We start from the raw sequence: 26,886 nt of genomic DNA, 5'->3' as shown, positions 1-26,886 counted from the left end.
TGTTGAACAGCCTTCTGTTCCAACATCTGTTATCCTGGAAGGTAGAACCAGCCCTCGGGGGCCTGGTGAGGCCCACAGAAGACAGAACACCAGACAAGGGGCAGGTGCCCTGCCTCTGCCCATGACCTTCTCTGTGACCTTGTGCCTGACCTCTCTGGGTCGGATTCTGAATACTAAAATCCCCTTTAGCTGCTATTTTAGAGCCCTCTGAAGAAAATATACCAATGATGTTCAAAATATGGGAAAATATAATATTTAGGAAACCTTATTAGTATTCAGATTATATAAGCTTCATAAAGACATTTAAATTTTACTGTAAATAAGTAAAATAATACCAGGAGGAGTGTGACTTCTGCTTTCTGGATGTGACTTCATCTACAGCTCAATGGGTGTGTCTGATTTTTGTATTCTGGGAATTAAGAGTTCTCAATCCAGACCATTCCCCTGTGGGATGCCCTGTATAGATTTTACTTTATTGATCTGAGTATATTTACTGTTTCTTCTTGAGACAGAGATAACTTTTGGGTAAAACGTTTATATTTTTATTATTCAATTCTCTTTATGGAACAGAAACAACATAATTGTCTTAAATCCTTTATTAATGCAAATAAAGGGAAATAATGGCCAATATTGTAAATTAGGCATCCTTGGATGTTAAAGTTGCAAGTGTAGTTCCCTTTACCCCATGGTTTGAAGAATGCTGGTCAGAGACTATTGCTGGTTATTTGTTTTGCAGGTTCTGGGCGAGTCGATGGCAGGGATTTCGCAGAATGCCAAGACCGGGGACCTTCCTGCTTTTGGGGAGTGTGTAGGGATTGCTTCCAAGGCTCTCTGTGGGCTGACAGAGGCAGCAGCTCAGGTAAGGGACTGGTTGGTCCCCCTCCCCTGCAGTGCAGCCTGTGTCCTGTGCAGGCTAGGGGAGGACCAGATCCCTGTGGGAGGCATAGGGGAGCTCCAGATGAGTTGTTTGTGTTTTTTTTTTGGGGGGGGGGATAGGCATTACATAATTCAAATTCTCTCTGAGGTTTTAGAATTGCAAAAACCTTAGTCATGATCCTTTTAGCATCAGAGGGAGAAAAAAATGCTGTCATGCAGAGACGCCATCGGGCATGTTCCTTGCTCTTCGACTGTCCTGGGCATTTCCCATAATTATCGGGCTCACGTGACTGAAGCTTCAAAATGTCAGCATTTACCTTAAAAGACTTATCATTTGGCAGTTGCTTTGAGCCTAGATGATTTTACTAAACCAAAGAAAACCATCCCTCGTTTGGGGGATGAAATTGCCTACCTTTATCCTACCCCACCCATCTCAGGGGAAATGAATTAAGTTTAAAATTGCTGCTCACGGATTCATTTTCTCCCTGTTATTAGTCTAATGCATCCAGAGGGTTTAAAGAAAAGACTTTCTCCTCCAGCCTCTTGTCCTCTTAGAGACCAAATATTACCTTTTCCCCTGAGCCATATTACTCATTCTTCTTATTTGCTATTGGAAATACTGGCCTAAAAAATAAGGACGCGTTAGGCAATGAGATTAGAAACCCTCATGAAGGGCATGCTCCAGGCTTGGCTGACCCAGCAGCGCCATGCCATCAGTCTGCGCCCACTTTTCCCTGCCTCTCCCATCTGCCAGTAGGAGGGTCAGCTTCATGCCGAGGCTGGGTGTCCTCCCTCATGGTCCTAAGGTGGCTGCCAGAAACAGTCAATCCGGGTCCATCCTTGTTCGTGGCCCACAGAAGAGCTTCTTGAGGCTTTCTTCAGAGCAAGGAGGCTTTGTTCCCAGAAGCCTGCAGCAAACTCCCGAGCTGGCACTCACCTGACCATCCCTAAGGCCTGACCACTCTGATTACCTTGACAAACTTGCAGAAAGGAGCTCCCTAAGCATGGCTGGTGCATGTACATTACAGGATGGTTGTCCCCCATGGGCTCACCTGGGAGCCCAGAGCCTGAGCTGTGGTTTTCCTCTCCCTTTCCAGGCTGCATACCTTGTTGGCATCTCTGATCCAAACAGCCAGGCAGGCCACCAGGGCCTCGTGGACCCCATCCAGTTCGCCAGGGCTAACCAGGCTATCCAGATGGCATGCCAGAACCTGGTGGACCCTGGCAGCAGCCCGTCACAGGTAACCACGGGGCGAGGGTATGAGATCTGTGAGTCCTTAAGCTCTCGTAGGTGGGCTGTGGGGGAGTGGGAGGAATTAGTGAAGAATACTGTTCTTACAGAGCTTGCAAAGCCAGCTCAGTGCAGCACTGGAGATAGTGACTCGGGGGGATGTCACAGAACGAGGTGAAAGTGGAAATGTGTAGGTGCTTTGACATGGGATGCTGGAAGGCTGTCGGGGTAAAGCAACCAGCATGAGATTCATCAGGAGTCTCGTGATTCCACTCAGTTCAGGGACATCTGCTGAGGGCTTGTTCCGTGCTCAACATGGGTTGGCATGAGTCTGATCCAATCCCCATTACCCTTGGCACTTAGTCTATTGGATAAAGTTTGGAAGATGCAGTGATTGGGCTATGATGACAGTGCCAGCAACGCACAAGGAAGGTATGATGAATTTTCTGAGGATCACATCACAGAGATGGTGGTGCTGAGCCAGGTCTCCAAGTTGGGTTATAATCCACAGCCCATAAAGGAGCCATAGACATTTGAGGACTAGACACGATGTGACATTCCATGCTTATGTGGCATGGGCTCCCATTCACTTATTAAAGCAGTAGGTGCTGAAAGGAACAAGAACTGGCCAATCTGGGGTATCAGAGGCAGCCTGTGAGTGGTATGTTCATCCTAAACCCTGGGAAGAGCATTCTTGAGGCAGGAGAAGGACCCAAGTGAAAGAGGCGGTACAGGGAAGACCTGGACCTGAAGCAGGCCTCAGAGCGGGCTTGCAAGGCATCAGTGCACCTGAGTTTCCTACCTGTCCAGGTAAGGGCAAAGGGGTGCTACCAGCCTCAGCAAAGTAGATCAGGTGGCTCCAGGAGAGCAGTTGTGTTTTGTGGGGTATGTGTTGGGGGGCAGGGGATAGGAGAGCCTAGAAGATCCCTGAGACAGACCACTTAATAAGGTGCCTGCACGAGGCAGGAGCTATCGTACCTTGATGTCTGTTTTGCTTATCTAGGCCTGGACTCTCCAATGTGCTAGCCACGAGGTGCACTTGAAATGTAGCTTGTCTAGTTTTATGGGCTGTGGGTATAAAATACACATTGGACTTTGAAGACGTGATATGATAAGAAAAGACTGTAAAATCTCAATATTATCAAGTTGATTACATGGTGAAATGAAATATTTTGGATATTTCAAGTTTAATAAAATATATTATTTAAATTAATTTCTCTTGTTTCTCTACTTATTTTAACGTGGCTGCTCGAAAATTACATATGGGGTTCATGCTCTATGTCTGTTAGGCAGTGCTGGCGTAGACCCTGGGCCGAACACTTCCTCCCCGGGGGTTCCACAGGACAGCTGACTGCGTCTCCTTTAAGATTGTCTGGAGCCCAGATCACTCCCACCCCTACATCAGCACCCACTTTCCTTTTCTTCATTTATTCTCTCTTGCTGAATAATTCTCACCCTCTCCTTTCTTGGGATGACTGGGGGTGGCAGAGCTAGACACGTGTATTGTAATTACACAGGCCCTGGACATGTGGGTTGAAGAGGAATCCAGGGCTTGGGACCAGGTGGACTCCTGAACTGGACCCCTCTGCACTGAGGCATGGGGTGCCCCCAACCCAGCTCCATGCTTTCTAGGTTCTGTCAGCCGCCACGATTGTCGCCAAGCACACCTCGGCCTTATGCAACGCCTGCCGCATCGCCTCGTCCAAGACAGCCAACCCAGTGGCCAAGAGGCACTTTGTCCAGTCAGCCAAGGAAGTCGCCAACAGCACCGCCAACCTGGTGAAGACCATCAAGGTAGGTGGCTGGACTGAGGCCTCATGATCCCTGCAACACCTGCTGCAGAGGGGAGAGGACAGGGTTTACGCTCTGCTCTCCTGAGACGTAGGTCTAGTGGAGTTTAACTTCTAATTTGGTCGCATGATTTAAGTCTCTGAGGATGAGTCCCTTACAAGTGGAGATATTCATCATGGAACACCAACAGCCTTGGTCTCTCCTAACCTTCCAGATAGTGGGGGGCTCCCCAAATTCTGTACGTGAGAAGCTTGGGGGCAGAAATCTGGAAGGGTTGGCTATGGGGCATCCCTTCGCACTGTGTTTGGGTAGCAAGCACCCTGTGTGTACTTAAACTGTGTGCTCCTGTGGGCTCATTCTGAGGGGGCTGCTGGAGGGTCCCACCATTGTTATAGATCTGGAGCAAGTGGAGGGAGACGGGAATGGGAAATTGTGAGAAAATCACTTAAATCTAAAAAAAAATCAATTTAATCTATCCTGTGATATGTACTCTTTGTAGTTGATTAAATGTTTAAAAGGGACATCAAAGTTTTGAAATGGACCATTCTCTGTTTATAACAAGTTCATGTTTGTGGGAAAGGCCGTGGATGGGTTGGGGCAGGGGCATGGTGAGGAGGCAATTGCAGTGGCTGGAATGTAGCATTTGTAGGTAGGTGATAAGACCACAAACCCAGTCTGCCCTACGCAGGGACAAGCAGGCAGGAGGCAGCCGGCCCTGTGGGGAAACAGCCACGGCCTGGACCGTAGACCCCAGGCAAAGAGCCCAGCGCCCCCTCCAACCTCCACAGGAGAGTGTGTGGGAAGCCAGCTACCAGTTCTGTGTAAACCAGGATGTGCAGGAGAGAGAGGCATTGGAGGGTTAACTCTTTATTTAAGGATGTTCACGCTCCTGGAGATAGGAGTCTGCTTTGTTGCTGGGCAGGTCCTGGAGTAATGGGGCTTTCCCCCCCATCTCCCTCCAGGGTAGGGCATGGACCCCTCTTTTCCCTTTCACTACACAAAGCCAGTGTGTTCACATGGAGACATTAGTCAACAGGCTGAGCCAAGCAGAAGCAAAGAGAGAACACACAGCCCAGCAGCAGCTGGCCGCCTGTGGGCCAGAGCCGGGGCAGGTGCCCTAGTCAGCAATTTCTTAGCTGTTTAAATGGAGTCTTTCAAACAAAAAAACAAGAAACCTGCCTATTTGAAGACAATTATGAAGGTTGAAAATGAAAACATTAAAGCCAGTGCCCCTAGGATCCTGGTGGCGGCCCACCTTAATTACCATCATAGTTCATGGTATTAGAAACTAATGCAGCTTACATTTTAAACGTTTAGCTCGTGTGAAGCCCGTCCCAAGTGTTTTGTGTACATTACTCATTCGGTCCACACAGCCACCCTGTGCCTATTCCCATTTCACAGACAGGACGCTGTGGCAACAGGGAGGTTAAGTAACTTCCCCAAGGTGACCCCGCCAGTAAGCAAACCAGACCCCCTGCTCTTCCCACTCTCTCTTCTGCTCTCACCCTGGGGATGATGTGCACATCTTTGTGGAGAAGCTGATTGTCTCACCACCCTGGGAAGAAATACTTTGATGTGTCTACAGTGCGCATGTGCAAGTGTGGGGGAGGGTGGGGGTGGAAAGACAGCAAGAAAATTGAAAGTAGTGACATCATGGTTGGTTGCTTGTATTCTTATTTCTTGTTGTTGTTGATAATCCTCACCCTAGGATATTTTTTCCCATTGATTTTTAGAGAGAGTGAAAGAGTGGGAGAGACAGAGAGAAACATCAATGTGAGAGAGACACATCAATTGGTTGCCTCCTGCACATGCTCCCCGCCTGGAGCCGGGCATCGAGCCTGCAACCGAGGTACATGCCCTTGACCGGAATCAAACCTGCTACCCTTCAGTCCACAGGCCGAGACTCCAGCCACTGAGCTAAACAGGCCAGGGTGCTTGTAATTTTATTTCAGTTAAACTTGGCCATTTTCTGATCATTAAAAAACAGGCTATATATAGATGGGTCAAGGAAGTAAAAAAAAACAAAAGGAAAGAAACAATTGTTTAGAAATTCCTGGAAACCTTTCTTCTCTGCCTCCTCCTTGGCTTTAAATCCTACCTCTCCGTTAAGATCACATCTTCTTTCCAGATTCTCCTCACAGTGTCAAACCCTCTTTGCAGTTCCCTGCAGCAGATGTGCTTGTGTGGCGGCCTGAAAGATAGGCCTGTGCAGAACATCAGAGAAGGGATGCAGGGTGATGTCCTGTGGAGAAGAGGAAGGCCTTACCTCCCCGGAGCACCCTGGGAATTGGTAGCAATGCCAAGGGAACAGAAATGAACCTTCGCCCCCCCAACTCGCCGAAATGTGCTTATCTTTCCATTCCCATTGAGTGGCAGGGTTTGCTGGGTACCATACACTTTATTTTAACTTACTAATAGGAAAATGGTAAAGGGTCATTTCACTGTAGCTCACTAATACCATATACTGAATAGAGTCCTGTTTTGAGGGATGGTTAAGAATCCTGTCAAATAGTAAAACAAATGACTAGCTAATTCCCTAAATGCTTAAGGCAGCTGCCCTCATAGTTGTCTTTTGCTCTAAGTTTTATACTCCCTGGTGCTTTTTTTTTTCTTTTAACCATGAGGATATGCCCAGGCCTAAATCCTAGCTGCCACACTGTTACAGTCCCCCCCAAAATGAGGGGAAGCTAAGGGAGGATCATCGGGGAGCAGGGAGCAGATCACCTCTCAGTGGGTTATCAGCACCCATGCAGAATGTGCGCTTCCAGGAATCTTAAACCTCCACGGATGGCATTCCTTAAAATGCCAGAGCATGACTTAGCAAGTGTAACTATCGTTGCCCCACTTCCTGCCAGGGCAAATTAGAAGCATACAGACCCCTAGCTATGGTTGCCGTCTTTCTACTGGTCCCCACGTACAACGTTGCCTGCCTTTCTCTCGAATCGGATGTGTGGAATGGAATGTTATTTTAAATGTGCAGTCGCTCGGGTTTGGGTGCCAAGTAGAAACTGTGCAACAACAGCTTTTGTTTTCCTGAGAAGTTGGAGTGTGGCCTTGCCCCTCACAGTGGAGTTGAAGCTCAGGGTTTTGCGATGAAGTGTTTCTAGGCACCACAGACACCAACCAGATCCAGTTGTCGTTAATCAGTTTGACTCGGCTGTTTTGGTCATCCTTCTGTTTAGATTGGTAAAATAGGTGTCTTCAGAAGAAAAGAAAAAAGAAAAGGAGGAACAAAACCTCTTGGGCTTCTCTGACTCCTATTCTTGTCGCCTTTGTCTAAGGTCAGTAGGAGAGAAGGCAGCCAGGGGTTGTGGGTTCTGGTTTGAGGCAGGACCTTGGCTTAGCATGTCACTTTCTGGGTGTTGGTTTTATCATCTGGGACTTTGGAGAGCTGGGGTTAAATGATCTGTAAGGTTTCTCCCGACTCCCACAGCCTTGAATCTGTGACCTGGCACGCCTGCAGACGTCGTTTCTCCCAGCTCCCTGAGCGGTTCTGCCGAGTGAGAACGTCCAGAGAAGCTGGTCCAGGGGCCGAGAGCCCCCTGTCCCTATGCAGCCTAAAGTGAAGTCACCCTTTCATTGTTAAGGCTGGTACACTGACCTTCTGTGACAGGGAACGTCTCCATGAAAGCTGTTGTGCCTGCCTGCAGTTTCTCCAGTGGGCAGGCCTGAGTATGCAGCTCCCTTAGGTGGCTGAGCCATCCCCAGGGTGGGAGCAGCATTCACAGTGAAATAGTATCTTTGTGAGCTATCCTTTCTGATGACAAGTGCTTCCTTTATATGAAACTAGAGGCCTGGTGCACAAAATTCGTGCACTCGGGGGTGTCCCTCAGCCTAACCTGCGCCCTCTCGCAATCCGGGAGCCCTTGGGGGATGTCTGACTGCTGGCTTCGGCCTGCTCCTCCTGGGGAGTGGGCTTAAGTTGGCAGTTGGACATCCTTAGCACTGCTGTGGAGGCGGAAGAGGCTCCCACCACCTCCGCTGTGCTCACCAGCCGTGAGCCCGGCTTCTGCCTGAGTGGCGTGCCCCCTGTGGGAACACACTGACCACCAGGGGGCAGCTCCTGCGTTGAGCATCTGCCCTCTGGTGATCAGTGTGCCATTCAGTTAATTTGCATATTAGCCTTTTATTATATAGCATAGCTTTTCCTTTTTGAAAATGAAAAAAAGCAGGTGACGTAGCTGGCGTTCTCCACGTTATTCAAGGTCTTGTCCTGATGTGCTACATTATATGTGATGTTAGAGCCCATGCTCAAAAAATAAATTCTTCCTTCATCTTATTGGTGCAGTTTATGAAACTGCACAATTAAAAAACATTTCTCAGGATTTCCCTCAGATAATCATCTTTTCATTTTTAGCAAGTTTAACTACGGGTTGACTCAATCAGATGCCTGCCTTCCAAATAGGCCCAGAGGGTTGTGGAAGGTTGCACAGGGGGTGGGAAGAGTGTGGGGAGGTAAGAAGCAGGAGTGAGCAGCACAAGGGGAGGCCTGTCATCTTCTGTTCAGCTAGAAGCCATGTCATCCCAGCCGGAGGGGGTGTGATTGGCCAAAGGCGGTGCTGGGACCTGAATTCCTTTGACACTAAAGTCCACTTCCGCCACCCGCCTGCTTCCCTGGTTTTCCTGTGCCAAGGCCACTCCTGCCAGGCTCCTGCAATGTGGCACCCGCCCTGTCTCCCACTGTATTCCCAATTGCTCTGAAGCCTGCTGGAGCCTCACCTCAGGGCCCAATTGCTCTGAAGCCTGCTGGAGCCTCACCTCAGGGAGTCAGTGCAACAAGATTAGAGCCCCAGGGTTACTTTTGCGTTGCCAGTGCCCGGCACAGTGGTGCTAACAGGCGCCAAGTCGGTGTTCACTGAGTTCACGAGTGGCAGTTAGAACTGAGGCCACATATGTGAGCAAGAAGTAGCGGGCATGTCGGTGTCCACTGGGCCCCGAAGAATGGCAGAGTCGGAGGTTAAGGTAGAGGTCAGTGCTTTTCTGGTGGGGAGGGGCTTGAACTGAGGCAAGCCATGCACAGTTTTAGCAACGATGGTAAATGAGCCAGGTTCTCGGGAATTCCTCTGAAAATGTTAGCTTGGTGGATGTGTAATTATTGTCCCAAGCTGCCAAGGCTTGGTTAGAATGTAGTTGTTATTCAGAACTAGCCTTCAAGCTGATCGTGCCTGCCTGCTCCTGCCTTCGTGAAAAATAGAGATGTACTCATCTCAAATCCCGTGGTTTCTTGATGCCGGTGCCTCTGGTTTTTTGTTCACTAATTGTCTGAATTGGCGTTTACATATTGCTCATAACAAAATTAAAAATTTAATTGGTTGTTTAATGAGAAAATTTACGTTCTCCTACAAACATAAGTGCCTTCTCAGATGCAGCCGTTCGCTGGGAGGCAGGGGTGCTATCGCTGGGTCGCAGGCTCTTGGTTCCAAGTCTTCTTCTTAAACAGGTGGAGTTGGGTTGCGGGGCCTTGACTCCAGTGTTAACCTTTTGTGTGGCATGGACCACAGGCTGCATTCCTGATTCTCATCCATCTGGGTCATTAATCAGCAATGTCACTGACCACTTAATGCCATTGTGTTACCTGCTGCTAATTTTAAAAAAGAAAATGCTACTGAAGCATAAGATACATAGACAGAAAGCACAAATCATGTGTGTAGAGCCCAGTGAGTTTTCTCTCGCTGAGCACACCTGGGTAACTACAGCCAGTTTAAAACACAGGACATGGCCAGCCCCCAGGGTCTCTGTGGTACGCCTTCAATCATTCCTGGTCCCACACCCTAAATCAGCTTCACCTGTTACTGTACTTTGCACAAATGGAATCATACAGTAGGTACCTTTTGTGTCTGGCCTCTTTAACTAAATATGTTTATGAGATTTGTCCATATTGTTGAGGGTAGTTCTAGTCTATTTGCTCATTTCAGAATGGCTGATATGCAAGCCCTACTTCCATCAGCCAGCCAGGGACACTGAGGTAAAACTTAGAAACGATTGAAAGTGCTGCACAATGTAAAGTATTTTTATAGTTTGGGAGGGAACAGACCTGATTGGAGAGAGAATGGAGGGGAAGAACCCAGGGGTTATAGTGTCCAAAGTGGGGAGGAAAGGGGTTGAGCTGCAGGGTCTGGGGGTGACGGGCAGGGCGTTCTTTGAATCCATTTCTGCTGTGTGTGAGTGGGAAGTGATGTTCTGTGAGGTCAGCTGTCCTGTGAGCCACACATTCAGCTTCATTTCTTATCATCGCTAACTGAGCCCCTCTGCTGGATGGCAGCCATTTCTCTCATTAGTTCTTATTTGTTACTCATGAGCTCACCGAACATCTTGTATTCCCACATCTTGTAAGCCACCTTCTTTCGCTGGGAGGTGATTACCGGGGCCCAGGAATAACCTGTGCCTCTCAGTGGGGTAAAGTCTCCGTGTTGCCTCCCATCAGGCCCTGGACGGGGATTTCTCTGAAGACAACCGCAATAAGTGTCGCATTGCCACCGCCCCCTTGATCGAAGCCGTGGAGAACCTGACCGCATTCGCATCCAACCCTGAGTTTGTCAGCATTCCCGCCCAGATCAGCTCCGAGGTAGGGAGTCTTTGCAGCGAAGGTGATGTCGGCATCTTCGGCTGGTTTTGTGTGGCACTAAATGAGCACAAACAGTTAAGAACTCCAAAGTTTCTCTCTGTCAACACGTAGGCATTGTTATTGTTGATGATGCACAGAGTTAACGAAACTCAATGTCTGCACATCTCTTCAGAGGTAATGCCTTGGCTCTACATGTTGGGAACAATCTCTGTGCATAGGTTTGGGGCTGATTCTTGGTATGTGTCACCCTCAGAAATTAAATATAAGGAGCAAATGTGGACCCAAGTTCTCACCATCAAGGCCCTGTGTGAGCCAGCCTCCCTGGTTCCCTACCCTCTGTGTCTCCTTCCAAAGGACAAAGACGATGAATTGGTAAAGAACAGGACCATTCACTCTGTACACCCTGTTCTTGACCCTTCTGCTGTTTGGTCCCAGGGCTCTCAGGCACAGGAACCGATCCTGGTCTCAGCCAAGACCATGCTGGAGAGCTCATCATACCTCATCCGCACTGCACGCTCACTGGCCATCAACCCCAAAGACCCACCCACCTGGTCTGTGCTAGCCGGACATTCCCACACTGTGTCTGACTCCATCAAGAGTCTCATCACATCTATCAGGTTAGTTTCGCCTCCAGAAATCACTAGGGACCTGCATCTGAACAGAGCAGGAGGAAATAGCCTATCAGGACTTGCATTTAACAGCAAGGTGGTTGATGTGATCATCTTTTTCTTTCTCTCTTTGAGATCAGTAGTAGCACTGGTCACAGTTATAATAGCTAATTTATGTCAGATACTGTTCCAAGCATTTAACCTATGTTATTTGATTATCACAACAACCTTGTCAGGTAAATACTGCCATTGTCTCCATTTTACCAAGGAGATCATTGAGGCAGAAAGGATTTAGGTAACATTCCCATGGTCATCCCCCGCCTGATGGCTCTAACCACCATACTTCATGTGTCTGTTCCTGAGAGTTTAGGCAGAGAGCACCACTGTTTTGCTAATAAGACAAAAAGAATATTCTAGGTATCACAGTAACTCTGGGCATCTCTGACCTTATTGGTGATAGTAGGAGCCTGAAAAAATATCCCCTGAGTAGATATACCATTTCTAAAATGGACCAAAGTTAATATCTCACATCATGGAATGCATCCCTTGTGTTAGTTATATTTTGTTTTTCAATTACTTTTGAAGCTCAGGACCACAGTTAATTCTCTTAATGCCTTGCAAAGAAAAGTCCCCTAAATATGCTCATTTCTACCCTAACCCAGGACTTTGTGAATAGTATGCAATGTAGAGAGCATAATATGGTGCACTGGAAATAGTACTGATTTGTTTTTCTCTTTAAGTAAGGTTCTATGCTTAAGCCAGGGAAGATAATCCAAGTCCAAATCGTTTCATTTGCAGTTGCCTGGCATCTGCCTGAGGTGGAGGGCAGCACCATAGCTTTCTCACCAGAAATAAGTAGAGTTAGCACCAGTGGTACATTAAGAAATGCATGGGCTGTGCAGGAAGGCATTGCCAAGCAAGTGTCTGGGCTTGGCCCCTTAAATTAAGCAATTGAGTGGGGCAGGAAATGGAGAGGGGCTCTGGATCACCAACGCAGGAGTGGGTTGTGGGACTTGTCCCCCAAGGAGCCTGTGTTTAATTTCCTCTGTCCCTTCCAGGGACAAGGCCCCTGGACAGAGGGAGTGTGACTACTCCATCGATGGCATCAACCGGTGCATCCGGGACATCGAGCAGGCCTCCCTGGCAGCGGTCAGCCAGAGTTTGGCCACGAGGGACGACATCTCTGTGGAGGTACACGGGCTCTGGGGTCAGCTCAGAAGCCTCTGGAAGTGCTGAAGAATCTCAGTATCAGGCTTTGGGGGATGGGAGAATAGCGCCAACATGTTTGTGATGCTGGAGTTTCATCATTGAACCACCTTCCCCTGTGGAACCAACCTGGGAGGTTTTGGATGGGGTAGGGTAAATGCTGAGTGGAGGATGGGGGTTCAGAGGTGGCCTGAAGTTTGAAGAAAAATTAAAATTAAAGTCAGGTAAGAATATGTCAGTTATCGTATTCAGTGTAACACATCAGCAGAGCAGACCTGAGCAGTACACTGTGAACTTTTCTCTCGTCATATTTCATCAGTGCACTTTAGATCCTGTACATTCGGTGCATTCAGAGATAACAGTCTTCCCTATGTTACCCAATATCTAATATCTGAGGACCTCTTACATTCTGTTATTATTTCAGAGCCACTTTACTTTTTCTTGCCAATTTTCTAAAGTCGAGAATTGAATTTTCCTGCTTTGATCCTTTGAGTTTTTTTTCCATTACCTGTCCAAAGACTTCTGAGTAATACTTCTTCCTCTTTGTTGAATGTGCCTGCACTCAGAAGGTGCTTAATAAATATGGATGTCTCATTACTGATGTTTCTCTTACTGCCACTCTGAATTCATCAGCAAGGCACCATGGCCCTTGTCTCCAAGGAGCGGGCCCAGAGCTGATGTTGCTCATTTTTATTACTAGAGCTGTTTCACCTCAGCTTCGCGTGACCACCCCCATTTCCAAAGAAAGAAAGAAGGAATGAGCATTAGAAGTATTGTTAATGTGTTAATTCAAGTAGAATATGCATACAGAAAAGTATCGTAAGTGTGCAGCTACATGAATCATCACCAGCTCAGCACACCCTTTAACCAGCATCCTGACCAAGAAACAAAGGTGACCAGTCCCTCAGAAGCTCCCTCAGGCCCCACCCTTTTCCCTTCCCGCCCATGCACATCCTCCATCTTCCTCCCTGGGAAGAACATCCTCCCCTTTAGCTGCATGCGCTCCTACTTACACCATGTTTTCTTTAGCAAGACAGCGTTGCTGGAATATTCTTGCACTCTTGACCATAGTCACATAAGTGAGAAGATAAATAATTAGCTAAATAAACCTTGGAAAATTTGGAGCTTTCTCTCCTCCCTCCCCCATCTCTTTTCCTTTCCCCTGCCCACCCCCCACGATTTTGTTTTCAAGTTTGCATGGTAGGCTGCTCTCCTCATTGACTGCACTCTGCCCAGAGCTCCCAGCCCGCATGCAGCATGTTCAGTGGGAAAGCACTGAGTCTCATTTCTGAGGAGCAGGACACGGTTACCTGGCCACGAGTTGCACCCATTCCATGCCGGTGTGTGCAAAGCCAAACCATCCAGTGCTATGATGGATTAAACCCTGACTCTATCAAGCAAAGTTCCTGTGAGGATTCCTGCGAAAGGACCTGATCTCTCCTGCTGCCAGCTAACGATCTCCACCTTTGAATCCCCCACCCCCTTGCACTCCAGCATCACCTAGAATAGCGTACCCTGTCTCTTTCTAGCATGAGTTCAATTCTCTGGGATGGAGAGATTCAACCCTCTCTCAGACTGGAGAAGAAATGCCTCGAGAATGCCATTTTCAGCTACTGTGTCCTCATCACCAAACTCAGTGAACTGAAAGCCTGAGCTGTGTGCTCGGTGGGCCTCTCCCCTGGCATTTGCACAGTGTGGTGTTTGAGAAATCGTCCTGCTTCAGAGAGGTGGCGTCATGTTTACATCACCCTCCTCTCTCCTACCCCCTGGACACAACGACCTGGCTGGTCCCTCAGACCCACTGTTAGCTTTCTCCATTTGGACAAAGTTGTCTTCTCTTCTGAGAAAGCCATGGCGCATCCACATTTCCAGCAACAATGCTGAATAACCCAGTGTAAAGGCACCAGTGGCATCAGCTGTCACTGCGGCTGGTGGGAGTGAGAAGCCTGTAGGAACGGTGTTGCGCAGGCCTGCCTATGTCACTCACGGTGCCGCTTGGAGAGGGGGTTCCTAGCCCAGAGGAGCTGAGGGCGCCTGGGAAGGGGAGGTGGAGCAGCAGCTTGATGGCACACCCAGGCGTTTCGAGGTCCATTCTTGTGGCCTCCCCTGTCATTCACACGGGCCTTTCTAAATCGGTGTCTATGGGAGGAACCATTGTGGGGCGACCTTGACAGCTCTCCCTCCTCTCAGGCCCTGCAGGAGCAGCTGACCTCAGTGGTCCAGGAAATCGGGCACCTTATCGATCCCATCGCCACAGCGGCTCGGGGAGAAGCAGCTCAGCTCGGACATAAGGTAATGCGCACCCAGGGGAGCCTGCTGGGAATGCTCATGAGAGAGAGGTGGCGGGGGCGGGGGGGAGTATTGATTTGTTTTTGTTCCCCAAATCCTGTGTCAGCTACTGTGCCTGGGTCCGTGCTGCCTTAAATGGTGGGAAATAGCCCTCAACCTCCCTCTTGGCAGCATCTTCTCCAAAAATGCCCCCTTCAGGGTCTGTTTTCACCTGGAGTTGAGACAAAAACTGCAGGGAAATGATTCTGGTTGTGGTCAGACTTTTCAGCCCATGAGGCGTTTAGAGTCACCCGTGGCTCTGGGCCTTGGCTGAGATTCACCAGAACTGAAGCTGACATTCCTGGCCTGGTGTCTGCCACCCACCTCTGGTCCCTGGCTGGCCGGCCTCCTTCTCATGAGTGTTAGGGGTCCATTGTTCCTCCATGGCCGCAAACATCGTGTCTGTTTCTACACCTGAGAAAGCAGAGCAAACGTGCACACTTCACTCTGGACAACTCAGGCCTCCTTCGTGGCCACCTCTGAGGGGCGCTTCCACCCGCGTTGTTGTAAGTGGTGAATCACGCTTGGCCTGTTTGGAGTTCATTTTGCAAATCCTTCAAGGATAGTTGGCTCGTCGAGCAGCCTGTGCCTCGGCAGACAGAGGGCAGAAATTGGATTTTTAACAACCTTCGGGCTTCCTCGCATTTATCAGTGCAGCCGTCGGTATCGACGCGCACATCAGAAATCCAGGAGCCAGAACCGTCTCCGTGGGTATCGATTTTAGGAAATCAATATTCTTGCTTTTTTTAAATTACAGAACCGTTTAAGAGCTGAGTAAGCTTGCTGCTGGTGTTGTAAGGAGTGGGTTTTGAGATTTAAAATGGTCAGTGTCTCTACCTTTTCCAGTGTGGCAAGTCTTATTTCTCAGTGGAGGTCCTTGATAGTAAGAGAGGGGCTCATCCTCCTGTGGGCAGGGGTGTGCGAGGTGGGGAGACCGCCCCGAGGCAGGAGCCGCCACTCGTGTGCAGGCTGAGGGGAAACCATGTGGCAGAGAAGCCATACTCAGCAGTTACATTTTATCCCAGCAGGAATTTCATCAGAAAATATTTTTAGACTTCTAGGGCAACAGCCTAGTCTCGGCCAATATATTAGTAAGGAAGATTGATTCCCTTGCTGGTGGCTGGCATCAAAAGCATCATCTATTTGCCTCCCTTAAGTTACACATTTTATTCTTGGCCCTTTGGTATTTGCATGATGCATCTGTGGCCCATCTGACTTTCTAAGAGGGAGTCTGGACAAAGGCAGCCCAGGGGCCATCGATCCAGAGGAGCCGTGGGCTGAGAGTGGTACCCACCTGGTTCCCATGCTTCATGACAGTGCTCAGGTGGAGCCCCAGGGCAGTTTCAGCGTCACCTGGGGATGCTAAGTGCAAGTTCTCAGGCCCCACCTGTATGAGTTTCCCGTGGCTGCTGTAACAAGTGACTGCACACTGGGTGGCTTGAAAGCACAGAGATTTGATCTCTCACTGTTCTGGAGGCCAGAAGTCCAGACAAGGCCAGTCCTTTGCCTCTTCCTGCTCCTGGTGGCCCTTGGCATTCCCTGGCATTCCTTGACTGCATCATGCCACTTCTGCTTCTGTGGTCACACTGTCCCCTGCTCTTCCGTTTGTCTTTCCTTATTGTCTCTTATAAGGATAGTTGTAACCAGACTTGGGGCCCACTTGAGTAACCCAGGAAGATCTCATCTTAAGATCCTTAAGTGTATCTACAAAGACCCCTTTTCCAAGGGGTCTTTGCTCTGGGTGGGGGGGGCCACCATTCAACCTTCTCTGCCACCTTAGGTCTAGGCCAGTGGTTGGCAAATTGCGGCTCACGAGCCACATGCGGCTCTTTGGCCTCTTGAGTGTGGCTCTTCCACAAAATACCACGTGCGGGCGCACACGTACAGCGCAGAAGTCGGTATTTTGTGGAAGAGCCACACTCAAGGGGCCAAAGAGCCGCATGTGGCTCGCGAGCCGCAGTTTGCCGACCACTGGCCTAGGGGATCAACATCATGTACTAAGCACTCAAAATTCTGTTATTTTGACTTCTGTGCTGGCCCAGGTGAGATGTTTCCTATCCTATCATATCTCTCAAGAACAGAAGGTGTTAGCTCCCTAAATACAGGGAAAAGCACATCCCTTCAAAAACCTTCCGCTGATCATAAACAGAACATCTAGGTGATGTGAAATCACTTTTGCTTTTATTCCAAATTCACAGTTTGGTCTAAATGCTCAGGGCAGAGGGCAGTTGGATTGGCATCTGTGTGCCTTTCCTCTCCGTCTTTTCTCATGCCCTGCTCCCCTGCCCCTTCCTTCTTGGTCTTTGGTTCTTTCCAGAGCTTTTTTGCTTGTGAATACAGGAATACCTGTAATGCCTGCCAGGACCTGCTCAGTGTGAAATTTAAATTAAAATTGGTAAAATCCTCACCCCTAACTCTGGATCTCAGAAGGGATTTCCTAGTACTCCTGCCCTGATGAGCGATGAGACAGTGAGCTCTCAGAGGAAGGAAAGCCCGAGCAAGGGTCTGTGATCAGCAAGTTCTTTCAAAAATAAAATTGAGCAATGAATGAATCAGATCTGAGGATCTGAGTATAACATGGTGACTATAATTCATGATACTGGATTGCATACTAGAAAGAAAAAACTTAAAGCTCAGCAGATCTCCTCTCCCTGTGAGTCATCCTACCCTGTCCCAGCCCCCGCCCCACCAGCTGGGCCCTGAAAGGAGACACGTGTATTTACATGATGCATCTGTGGCCCTTTTGTCTTGAAAGGTGACACAGCTGGCAAGCTACTTTGAGCCCTTGATCTTAGCAGCGGTTGGTGTTGCCTCCAAGATTCTGGACCATCAGCAGCAGATGACGGTGCTGGACCAGACCAAGACACTCGCAGAGTCTGCCCTGCAGATGCTGTACGCAGCCAAAGAAGGTGGAGGGAACCCCAAGGTACAGATCAGGGTTCCGGGGACTCGGGGCCACTGAGAAGCCATTGTGTTCCTCCGTGTTGCATCTCTCCGGGGAAAACACCTCCAGTTCCTAGTTGGTGGCATTTGATTTCCCACTCGGAGGTGGGAAGTAATCTTCCATTGGCCTTCCAGGAGCTCTTTAAGACAAGAAATATACATGTTTAATGCATATTTATAAGTGTGTAGGCAGTGTCCCTGGGAAAGAAAGACATAGGATGTGGTTCCTACAGGAATAGCTGTAATACCGCCAGCGCCGGCTCAGTGCTGACACCAGCTTCCACAGAGCAAGGCTCTGCTGTTTCCCAGTGGATGTTGTTTCCGTTCCTGGCACTCAAGTTCAGTGCGAACCCTGGTTTGCGGTCACCCATGGCATGTGTTGCTTTTGCCTCAGGGGCAGTAGTGTAATATGAAAATCTCCCTTACTCATTTGCAAATGGAACCTCTCTCTCTTTCCTTCTCTCCCTCCTCCCTTCTTTCCCTTCCTTCCTCTCTTTGGAATCAATAGAAAAAAATTTTTTGAAAAAGAGAGAGATTTGTAAAATAGTAATCAGAGCAAACAGTGATTGAATGCCGACTGTCACCTATTATACCTTATGTCCTCATCTTATTTATTCATAAATGTTCTGTGAAGTAGGAAGGTTCCCATTCACATGGAAAGGGAGACGGAGAGTGCTGAGGTAAGGTGTCCGAGGTCACGAGGGGTGAGGTGGCGTCAGGACGGAGCCTGTGCCCTGAGGATAACAGGCCGGCTCTGCCCAAAGCAAAGACTAGAGAGAGGTCAGGCACCATTGTAGGAAAGTGGGGACATGGGGCTGGTTGGTCTCAGAAAAAGGAAATTCCCCGGCGCATATGAGGGAGGGAGTGTTCAAAGGAGGGAGGAGCATATGCAAAGGCATGGATGGGGTTATAGAAGAGTTCCGATGGCTTAGGAAATAGCGTGCAGTCTGACACGGTGGAGGATGCAGAGTGTGGGCAACTGGGTGGGAGGGTAGACTGGGCTGTGTTGTGACAGCCTTCCTCCTCCTTACTGAGGAGTGGGGCTTCGTGGTGCGCAGCGGGGAATGAATGACACAGCCCCTCCGTAGCTTAGGAACACCATTCTGGTAGACACATGAATAATGTATTAGTCTTTATTCAGTTTTTCATTCATGTATCTGGCACCTATTAAGAACCTAATTCTGGGAATGCTAAAAATATTAAGAGTCTTGCCTGGCCAGCGTAGCTCAGTGGTTGAGCGTCAACCTATAAACCAGGATGTCATGGTTCGATTCCCAGTCAGGGCACATGCCTGTGTTGCAGGAGTGCAGGAGGCAGCTGGTCAGTGATTCTCTCTCATCATTGATGTTTCTATCTCTCTATCTCCCTCTCCCGTCCTTTCTGAAATCCATAAAAATATTTTTTTAAAAAGTAAAATAAAAATATTAAGAGTCAGCCACTGCCCTCATGTTGTTCTGAGCCTTCTGAAAAAATAAGTCCAGTTGCTGAAGCCGTGGGCTAGAGCAACAAGAACACCCTTTTGATTGTGTGGGGTTAGTGAGTGGTAGGTGCCCCAGAGCCGGGCCAACCCCCTTTGCACCCTCCCTAAACTGCAGGAGCCAGGACTCACCTTCAAGACCCACTTCTGGGTTGTCTTTTATCCAGGACTGTTTGCTGCCATGCCTCTCCACTCCTGCCTGGAGAGTTCATTCTCAGCAGAATAATTCACACCAGGAGTGTTCTGGATCTTTAAGGTTATTAGCACATCTGCTTGGACTGCAAGTCCAGGACTCATGGAATTCCATTTATACCAGGGAACCTCGCGTTTGAGAGCATTTACAGTCAGCACTGTAAGCTTTACAATGACATCTGTGTAGAAATGGTGGCTGGGGGCCAGTGTAGAGTACTTTCCAGTGAATGACCTGATGCATTGGAGGATGAGCTAAGATGAGTAAAGGCAAGACAGGTGTTTATGTCTGTCCCCTCGGTGATGTCATTCCACCTGTGCTTTGTCTGCAAACCCCGGCAGGTTTGTCACAGAGGATGCCTGGGACACTTCAAGTTGGTTTTAGGCCCTTTCCTAAGAGGCTCCATGCATTGACGTAATTACCTCAGGAGCCAGTCTGGGGACAGATATATACTATGTGTTAGGTGATGTGTGTGCATGTATATGTCTGTGTTATATGTTATATGTATGTGTGTATGCATGTCTCTGTTTGCAGAGGAAATGTGGTTAAATAGTTATCAGTAGCTTGGATTTGGTGAAAAATAGCACTGGCTCTGGGTTGTGACATAATTGGATTCAAATCCCAGCTCTGCCTCTTGCTAGCAAATTACTTCATTTCTTTGTTTCCTCATCTAAATAATGGATTTAATAATGCGTGTCTCTCTAGGGTAGTTGTAGAGATTACGTGAGATAATGCGCCTGACACATTATATGTTTAAAAAAAAAAAAGGTGGCTGCCCCAGCGCCTGATGTGATTATAGGCATTGCTGTGTAACCTCACGCCACAGAGCCCGCTGCACTCATGCCTACCCCCCAGGTTCCCTCCCACAACCTCCTTGAAAGGCCCCTGCAGCTCTGCCTCCAGCACTCAGCAAACACAGCCTATCCATTGTTGGGCAGTTCTAGTTGCTGGTTGTTTTTGTCCTCCCAAAGTTGAGATCTGCACATTTGTGCTTTACCGACTCTGTGCCATGAAATCAGCAGTCACCCTGACGGACCAGTTTCCTCTTTGCATCCCTGAGAGAGAGCTGCTCATCCTGACACCGTTGACTCAAGGACAACCATCGTGATCTGAATATTTCACATCTGTCAGATGACATGTTTGAGAACTCTTCTGCATTCCCATGGCTTTTTGATTCTGCAGACAGGGCCAGTTCCTATGGCTCACACAGCTTCTTCTTAGGAATCTTCCCTTTCATTTATTCAATCCCTCCAAAGATTTACCATCTCTTCCCGGCTTTTTACCTACTTCCTCCCTAAGTAACAGTGCAATTTCTTAGGCCTTTTAGAAGGGTCATCTCTCCCTGAGGAGAGTCAGGGCAGCATGGCCACTGCCTGGGGGACCCAGTGCCTGGCTGCTCTGTGATTCTGATGGAACTACCTGGCATTAGGTCAGATTTCCCAGGTTACGGGCACAGGATCCTGCTAGACTCACCTCAGTGCAGACAGAGCCGTAGCTCCAGGTTCCTGGGCCACTCATGCTGACCCACTGGCTACAAACTCAGGAGTTCTCAGGAGGTTCTATAATTTGCTAAGATGATTCATAGAACTCAGGAAATGGCTCCACTTAAAAAAGGGTGAAAACCAGCCAAAAGGAGAGAAGGAGGGCCAGAAGGGTCCCACACATGAAGCTCCCATGTCCTCAGATGTCACCTTGACATAATACTGATGTGCATCACCAACCAGGGAAGCTCACTCTACCTTCACCGTCCATAGCTGCTACTGGGATTTCATGCCATAGGCTTGGTGGATTGAGTTCAGTCATATGATCAGTGACTCCATCTTTAGTCCTCTCATCTCCCTAGAGGTCAGATAGAGGTCAGGCTAATATTATGTTGCTCAAAGTCCCAACCCTCTAATCACATGGTTGATCTTTCCAGCATGGCCAGCCCTTATCTTAAAACTACTTAGGGGCCTCTTCTTAGGATTCTTCTCTCTCATTTAATGAGCCACCTTGTTAGCCTAAAGCCATGGTCGGCAAACTGCGGTTCGCGAGCCACATGCGGCTCTTTGGCCCCTTGAGTGTGGCTCTTCCTAAGCCTTAGGAGTACCCTAATTAAGTTAATAACAATGTACCTACCTATATAGTTTAAGTTTAAAAAATGTGGCTCTCAAAAGAAATTTCAGTCGTTGTACTGTTGATATTTGGCTCTGTTGACTAATGAGTTTGCCGACCACTGGCCTAAAGTAATGAGTGATCTGAGGAGCCCACCACGAATGACAGAGACCCTCCTGCCACTCAGGAAATGCTGAGGGCTTGGAGTTTCCTTCTGAGAAACTAGAACAAAGACCAGCCAAACATTTTACTGTTCATATCGGAGTTGGGGTTGGAACACATATTCAGGCTGGGCCCTGGGGAGCTCTAGGGAGCAAATTTGGAAACTGTGAACTGGCAACAAGTTCTTGGCATGTGTGGAGCCCATCGTGACAGGTAGACCTGAGAGAGCCCGGGCCAGGTTGATGCTGAAATGCAGAGGAGGGCATTGAGGGAGGGCGGCCCAGCCAGCTTCGAGGAGTGGTAGCAAGTCCAGAGGCCCCTTGCCTGGGTCACGTGCACCTGGGTGACTTTGCCTTGTTTAAAAGCCCCCTGTTTGGAGGAACAGGCTGCCACCTCCCTCTTGGAGATGGCATATTCCCTCCATTAAGGTTCATTTTTCCAGTAGCCCTGAGAAGTTTGATCTGATCTAGCCATATGCTCATCTTCCTTTTGACCTGTGACATATAAGTTCAGCAAATAGCCAGCTGGTCAGTTCCAGGTGTCATGCACCAGGTCTCTAAGCTCTAGGGCAGGGGTGGGCAAACTTTTTGACTCGAGGGCCACAATGGGTTCTTAAACTGGACCGGAGGGCCGGAACAAAAGCATGGATGGAGTGTTTGTGTGAACTAATATAAATTCAAAGTAAACATCATTACATAAAAGGGTACGGTCTTTTTTTTTTTTTTTTTTTTTTAGTTTTATTCATTTCAAACGGCCCAAGGGCCGTAGTTTGCCCACGGCTGCTCTAGGGTATAAGCTTGCATTGCCAGACTGTGACTGTCAGTGTTCCCTGGCAGGGATGCCGTGGAGTCCTGCCTTCCAGGGGGTAGTGAGGGTTAGAGGAGATGAGCACAGCAGCCGGGAGGCCCCCCGAATGCTATGCTGTCCTCACCATTGCTGCTGTTATGTGGTTTGACATTTATTGTTCCTGGCTCCCCACGGTAAAATGCTAAAACATCTGACCCCAGATACAAGAACATAGATTTTAAACTGGTACGAACGTTGCGTTGGGCCACAGGTTGGCTCTGTGTTGTATAAAGGACAGAGAGCCCTTGGCATCTTGCCAGCATCTGCATGCATGTCGTCAGTGTTCTTGGTCCAGGCAGGAGCTAGAGGATGTCACTGCGGCCTGAGTGCAGTCGGTGGCTCAGGGCTGGGAAGGGAGGGCCAGCCTGATCTGACTTCCCCTAAGCCAGGTCTCTACCCTCTGCTGGCCACCATGCCTACCTCACAGCTAAAAACAGATGGTTTCATTTCTCTTTAAATGAGCCTCTCCAGAGAGCTTTGCACCAGCAGCCTGTGAAGGTTATCCTTGTAAAACTTCTCTGAATAGAAAACTATCAGTTACTTAGCTCCACCTGGTGACCCCACCAGGCCCTTCATCTCCTGTGAACACTGTGCTTCCAAAGAGAAGCAGAGTCAACTGTCTGCAAGAAGCACACGTTGGTCTAGTTGGAGAGATCAGCTGGAGTGGGTGAGCGATGACAGAAGGCGCAGGAGCCGTGTGCCAGGCACTTTACATATGGTGCTTCACCTCGTCTTCACAGCCCACATTCCTCTCACCTCTGGGCCTTTCACAGGCTGTGGCCTCTGCCTGGGAGGCTCCCTTTCTCTCTCACTCCATCAATTCTGCTCAGGCCTGGACTCTTTCTCCAGGGTTCACCATCAAGGAGCCCCCCTCTCCCCCCAATGACAGAGACCCTCCTACCACTCAGGAAATGCTGAGGGCTTGGAGGCTCCCTCCAAGGAACCTGGAACAAAGACCAGCCAAATATTTGACCGTTGGGGTTGGAACACATATTCAGGCTGGGCCCTGGGGAGCTCTAGGGAGCAATTTTGGAAACTGTGAACTGGAGCCCTTCCTAGGGGCCATACCAGTTAGCTATTGCTGTAAACAAGCCATTCTACAATTCAATGGCTTAAGACACCATTTTAGTACTGTCTCTGGTGGGCCTGCAGATTCATGGAGCTCAGCAAGAGCCCTCTGCCAGTGCAGCCAGATGGTGGCTGAGGCTCGAATGACCTGAGGTTCAGTCACTCTGCAGTCTGGTGCCTGGATGTGGATGGATGGGAGGAGGGATACGGTGAACAGAATCAGTCACTGCAGACAGAGCGTGAGAGAGTGGACCTGTGAGAAGGACAGCCAGCAGCAGCCAGGACTCCATGCTAGGGGGACGGGGACATGAGAGAGAGAGAGAGAGAGAGAGAGAGAGAGAGAGAGAGAGAGAACAGGGACATAAGTTGAGAGAGAGAGAGAGAGAGAGAGACTGCCTCCCTGTCCCCACGGAGGGCCTGAAAAATAGAAAAGGTGAGCACCAGTCTGGTAAAGAGTAAAGGAATCTTTGTTCCTCAAGGTTATTTTTCATTATTATCTTCTAAAGCAATTTGAGTATGATGGTCAATAATTACCATTTACGTCTGACACAGTTGCCTCAAGGATACCAAATGTGATCAGATCTGATCTTGGCAGATGTGAAATATGTTCTTGGTTCCCACGGCTTTTCAATCATACCCTCTTCTCGGAATTCCCTTTTATGTAAGTTACTCAAAAGAGTTGTCATTTACCATCTCTTACTGGTTTACCTTCTCATCTACCAAAGTAAAGATGTGATTTCTTGAACCTTTTGATAGGGTCGCCTCCCCCTGAGTGGGCCAGGACAACCACAACATGCAGTGCTTGGGGGCAATACAGTTCTGACACTAACCACCTGGCATTAGGTCAGATTTCCCAGTGATGGGCACAGGCCCCAACTAGACCACTCTCACTGGAAATGATAAGGTGCCTGCAACATATGATCTCATCAGAATTCAACTGCATAGCGTTGTTATCATTCCCACTGTGCCTCGGGAGCCAGGCTTGGGACCACTTAGCTAGTTAACAGTGGAGCCAGGACCTTGGCTCTTGCCCCTATCATCTTGCTGCCATTTCAGAGAGCACAGCACCCATCATTGTTTCATCCTTTCTTGCACTCATGTATCTCTCTCCTACTATGTTTTTGACATACAGGTTAAACACCTACAGTTACAAAGCATCTCCAAGTTTCTATGTAGGGAAACTCATGAACACGCTGGGTGCTGCCTGCAGAGTGTCTGTCCCTGGAGAACTTCCCTCATTCATTTCTCCCACCTCATGGCGATGCAGTTTGTGACAGAGTTCCAAAACCTGTCATGTCTTCTACAGATTGATGCCTCCTGTATGGACCTGCATTTCCATAAAGCAATCTCATCGGTGAAAAGAGAATTATACTGTGGTGGGGAGCTTAGAAGAGAAGTGTATTTGAATTGAACACATTTTTTTCTCTTATATTAGCTTTTTTAAATTCACTCTGCCAAGTTGTATTTGGAGATTTGTGGCTTTCTCTCCCACCCTGAACATAGTAATGTAAAATTAGTCCTGTCATAGGCACTGCTTAATATTGCATTTTAATGTTTCTTTGGGATTATAGAGAGAGATTTTTCTGTTAGTTTTTCTGACTTTCATTTATTTTGAAAACCAATGTGTAATGTCATAAAGGAAAAAGATAGGACACATTGCTGTGTGCCATAATGGGATGTAGTTTTGTATTCTGCTTTTTATAATTACTCTTAAAAGACACGAAGTGGCTCTTAGAGACCGAGCACCATTCTTCTGCTAAAGGAGACAATTCACAACTTTCTTTCCCCCTTCCCTCCTCAGGCGCAGCACACCCACGATGCCATCACGGAGGCCGCCCAGCTCATGAAGGAGGCTGTGGACGACATCATGGTGACGCTGAACGAAGCTGCCAGTGAAGTGGGGCTGGTGGGCGGCATGGTCGACGCCATTGCAGAGGCCATGAGCAAGGTGGGCCTGGGCTCCCATCACTCTCCTTCACTCCCTGACCCTAGTTCCTCCAAGGTTTCCCTCAGACCTGGTCCCCAAGGGCTTTTCTCTAAGGAGCACCTTCTCTCTTTTCTTGAGGGTTCTGATTAGTGTACAGGTGCCTTATCATATGTTCAACATAGTATTCATTCTTCACTGTTCGTTGATGACTTTGGTAAGCCAGTTGTACCCTTCCTTCCAGTTCTACATGGGGGGAAATGGAGGTGCAGAAGGCATCCTTGGTTACTTCACTTATAAAATGGAAATAATTATCCACCTCCCTTGCCTACCTCATACTGTTGTTGTAGAGAACAAACTCCCAGTGAAATAATGCAGTGATTGCCAAGTGCAGGTCTTTGGAATGGCCACTTTGGAACCACTGGGATCATTTTAGACAGAACATTCCTGGGCCCTTCCCCAGTCCTGCTCAGCTGGGATCTCTATGGGGTGGAGGCTGTGGATCTCTATTTGTAATTTTTAAATCTCTCCAGATTTTTAAAATCTAGCCAGCTGCAGAAACCACTAAAGTAATATGCCTAAAAGCCCTTCTTGAAGTCTTGCAGGAAGTAGATAGAGAAGGCCCCATGAGTATCATTTTTCTTCTAGTGACCCATCAATTGAGTTGGGTCAGTAAGGAAATATGACTGGAGACAGCTTCCACTCTGTATCTCCTGCTCTTTCCCCCAAGGAATCCTCATTAGTCACGTCAGCTTGATATTCATTAGAAGTGACTATTGTTCATAAACATCTAATTGCTACCCTATGATAGCATAGCCAAGACTTTTAGACATCGCCTGTGTTTTGAAATGTCCATTGTCAGATTGTGAATACATTCTTGTGGATTTTCAGGATAATAAGCAGTCTTTAATTGCTAATTTAGAGAAGATGGGTTGGTTCCTATCTCCATAAATAGATGATAGCCTAAAACTATAATTAGGATAATTCCCTTCAACATTATGCAGTCATTATCAGATGGATGAAGTCACAAGCCGGGCAGGGATGCTGGGGCTCCCTTGCGAGACTCCAGGCTTTGCCGTGTTAAAGCACTCCAGTAATTTCTGCTGTGGGCTTCTCATGCTTCAGATACAGACGGTTTGGCAGAAAAGAGTGAAATCCCCCTCCTTTTCAAGGCCCTCGGGTGAATCTCAGTGGGTTTGTTTGGTTTTCAGGACATCAGAATACCCGAGCTTTGAAAATAGCCATGTGTCCACCAAGGGTATTAAATGATGGCGCTCAAGCTTTCTCAGTACAAATTAGAAATCCAAGCGATAATCTTTTTCTTCTCAGGAGAAGGTGTTTTTCAGAGCCACTGTAATGATGGGGAAGTTTCATAAATCCCTGGAGGGTAGAAGTCAGGTTCCTGAAGTCCTTTCTTGATAGCCTTTGAGCCCTGCAGGCTGGGGTGGATTTTCAATATGGAAAGCTGTGCTGTGCAATCTGATGTCAGTGGTGTAGCTTCTTGTGTGAGGGCTGGGAAGGAAGTCTGGTGTGCCTGATAGGGAATGCTGTGGCTCACAGAGGCCAGGAACATAGGT

General features: G+C 48.3%; 1 protein-coding gene across 1 annotated transcript in view; it reads left to right on the top strand.

Annotated features, from left to right (window-relative positions):
* TLN2 (talin 2) overlaps positions 1 to 26,886 on the top strand; it is a 336,513-nt gene that overhangs the window by 247,935 nt on the left and 61,692 nt on the right. Inside the window, exons 35-43 of the mRNA XM_023757837.1 lie at positions 737 to 859; positions 1,974 to 2,117; positions 3,740 to 3,901; positions 10,323 to 10,463; positions 10,899 to 11,080; positions 12,130 to 12,262; positions 14,468 to 14,569; positions 17,361 to 17,531; positions 25,187 to 25,333. Coding sequence (XP_023613605.1) covers positions 737 to 859; positions 1,974 to 2,117; positions 3,740 to 3,901; positions 10,323 to 10,463; positions 10,899 to 11,080; positions 12,130 to 12,262; positions 14,468 to 14,569; positions 17,361 to 17,531; positions 25,187 to 25,333 — 1,305 coding nt within the window. The remainder of the gene's footprint in view (positions 1 to 736; positions 860 to 1,973; positions 2,118 to 3,739; positions 3,902 to 10,322; positions 10,464 to 10,898; positions 11,081 to 12,129; positions 12,263 to 14,467; positions 14,570 to 17,360; positions 17,532 to 25,186; positions 25,334 to 26,886) is intronic.

This window comes from Myotis lucifugus, unplaced genomic scaffold, assembly GCF_000147115.1.
Source record: "Myotis lucifugus unplaced genomic scaffold, Myoluc2.0 scaffold_115, whole genome shotgun sequence".
NCBI lineage: Eukaryota > Metazoa > Chordata > Mammalia > Chiroptera > Vespertilionidae > Myotis > Myotis lucifugus.
The sequence above is the reverse complement of the archived record's forward strand: the minus strand, read 5'-3'. Positions and strand labels throughout refer to the sequence as shown.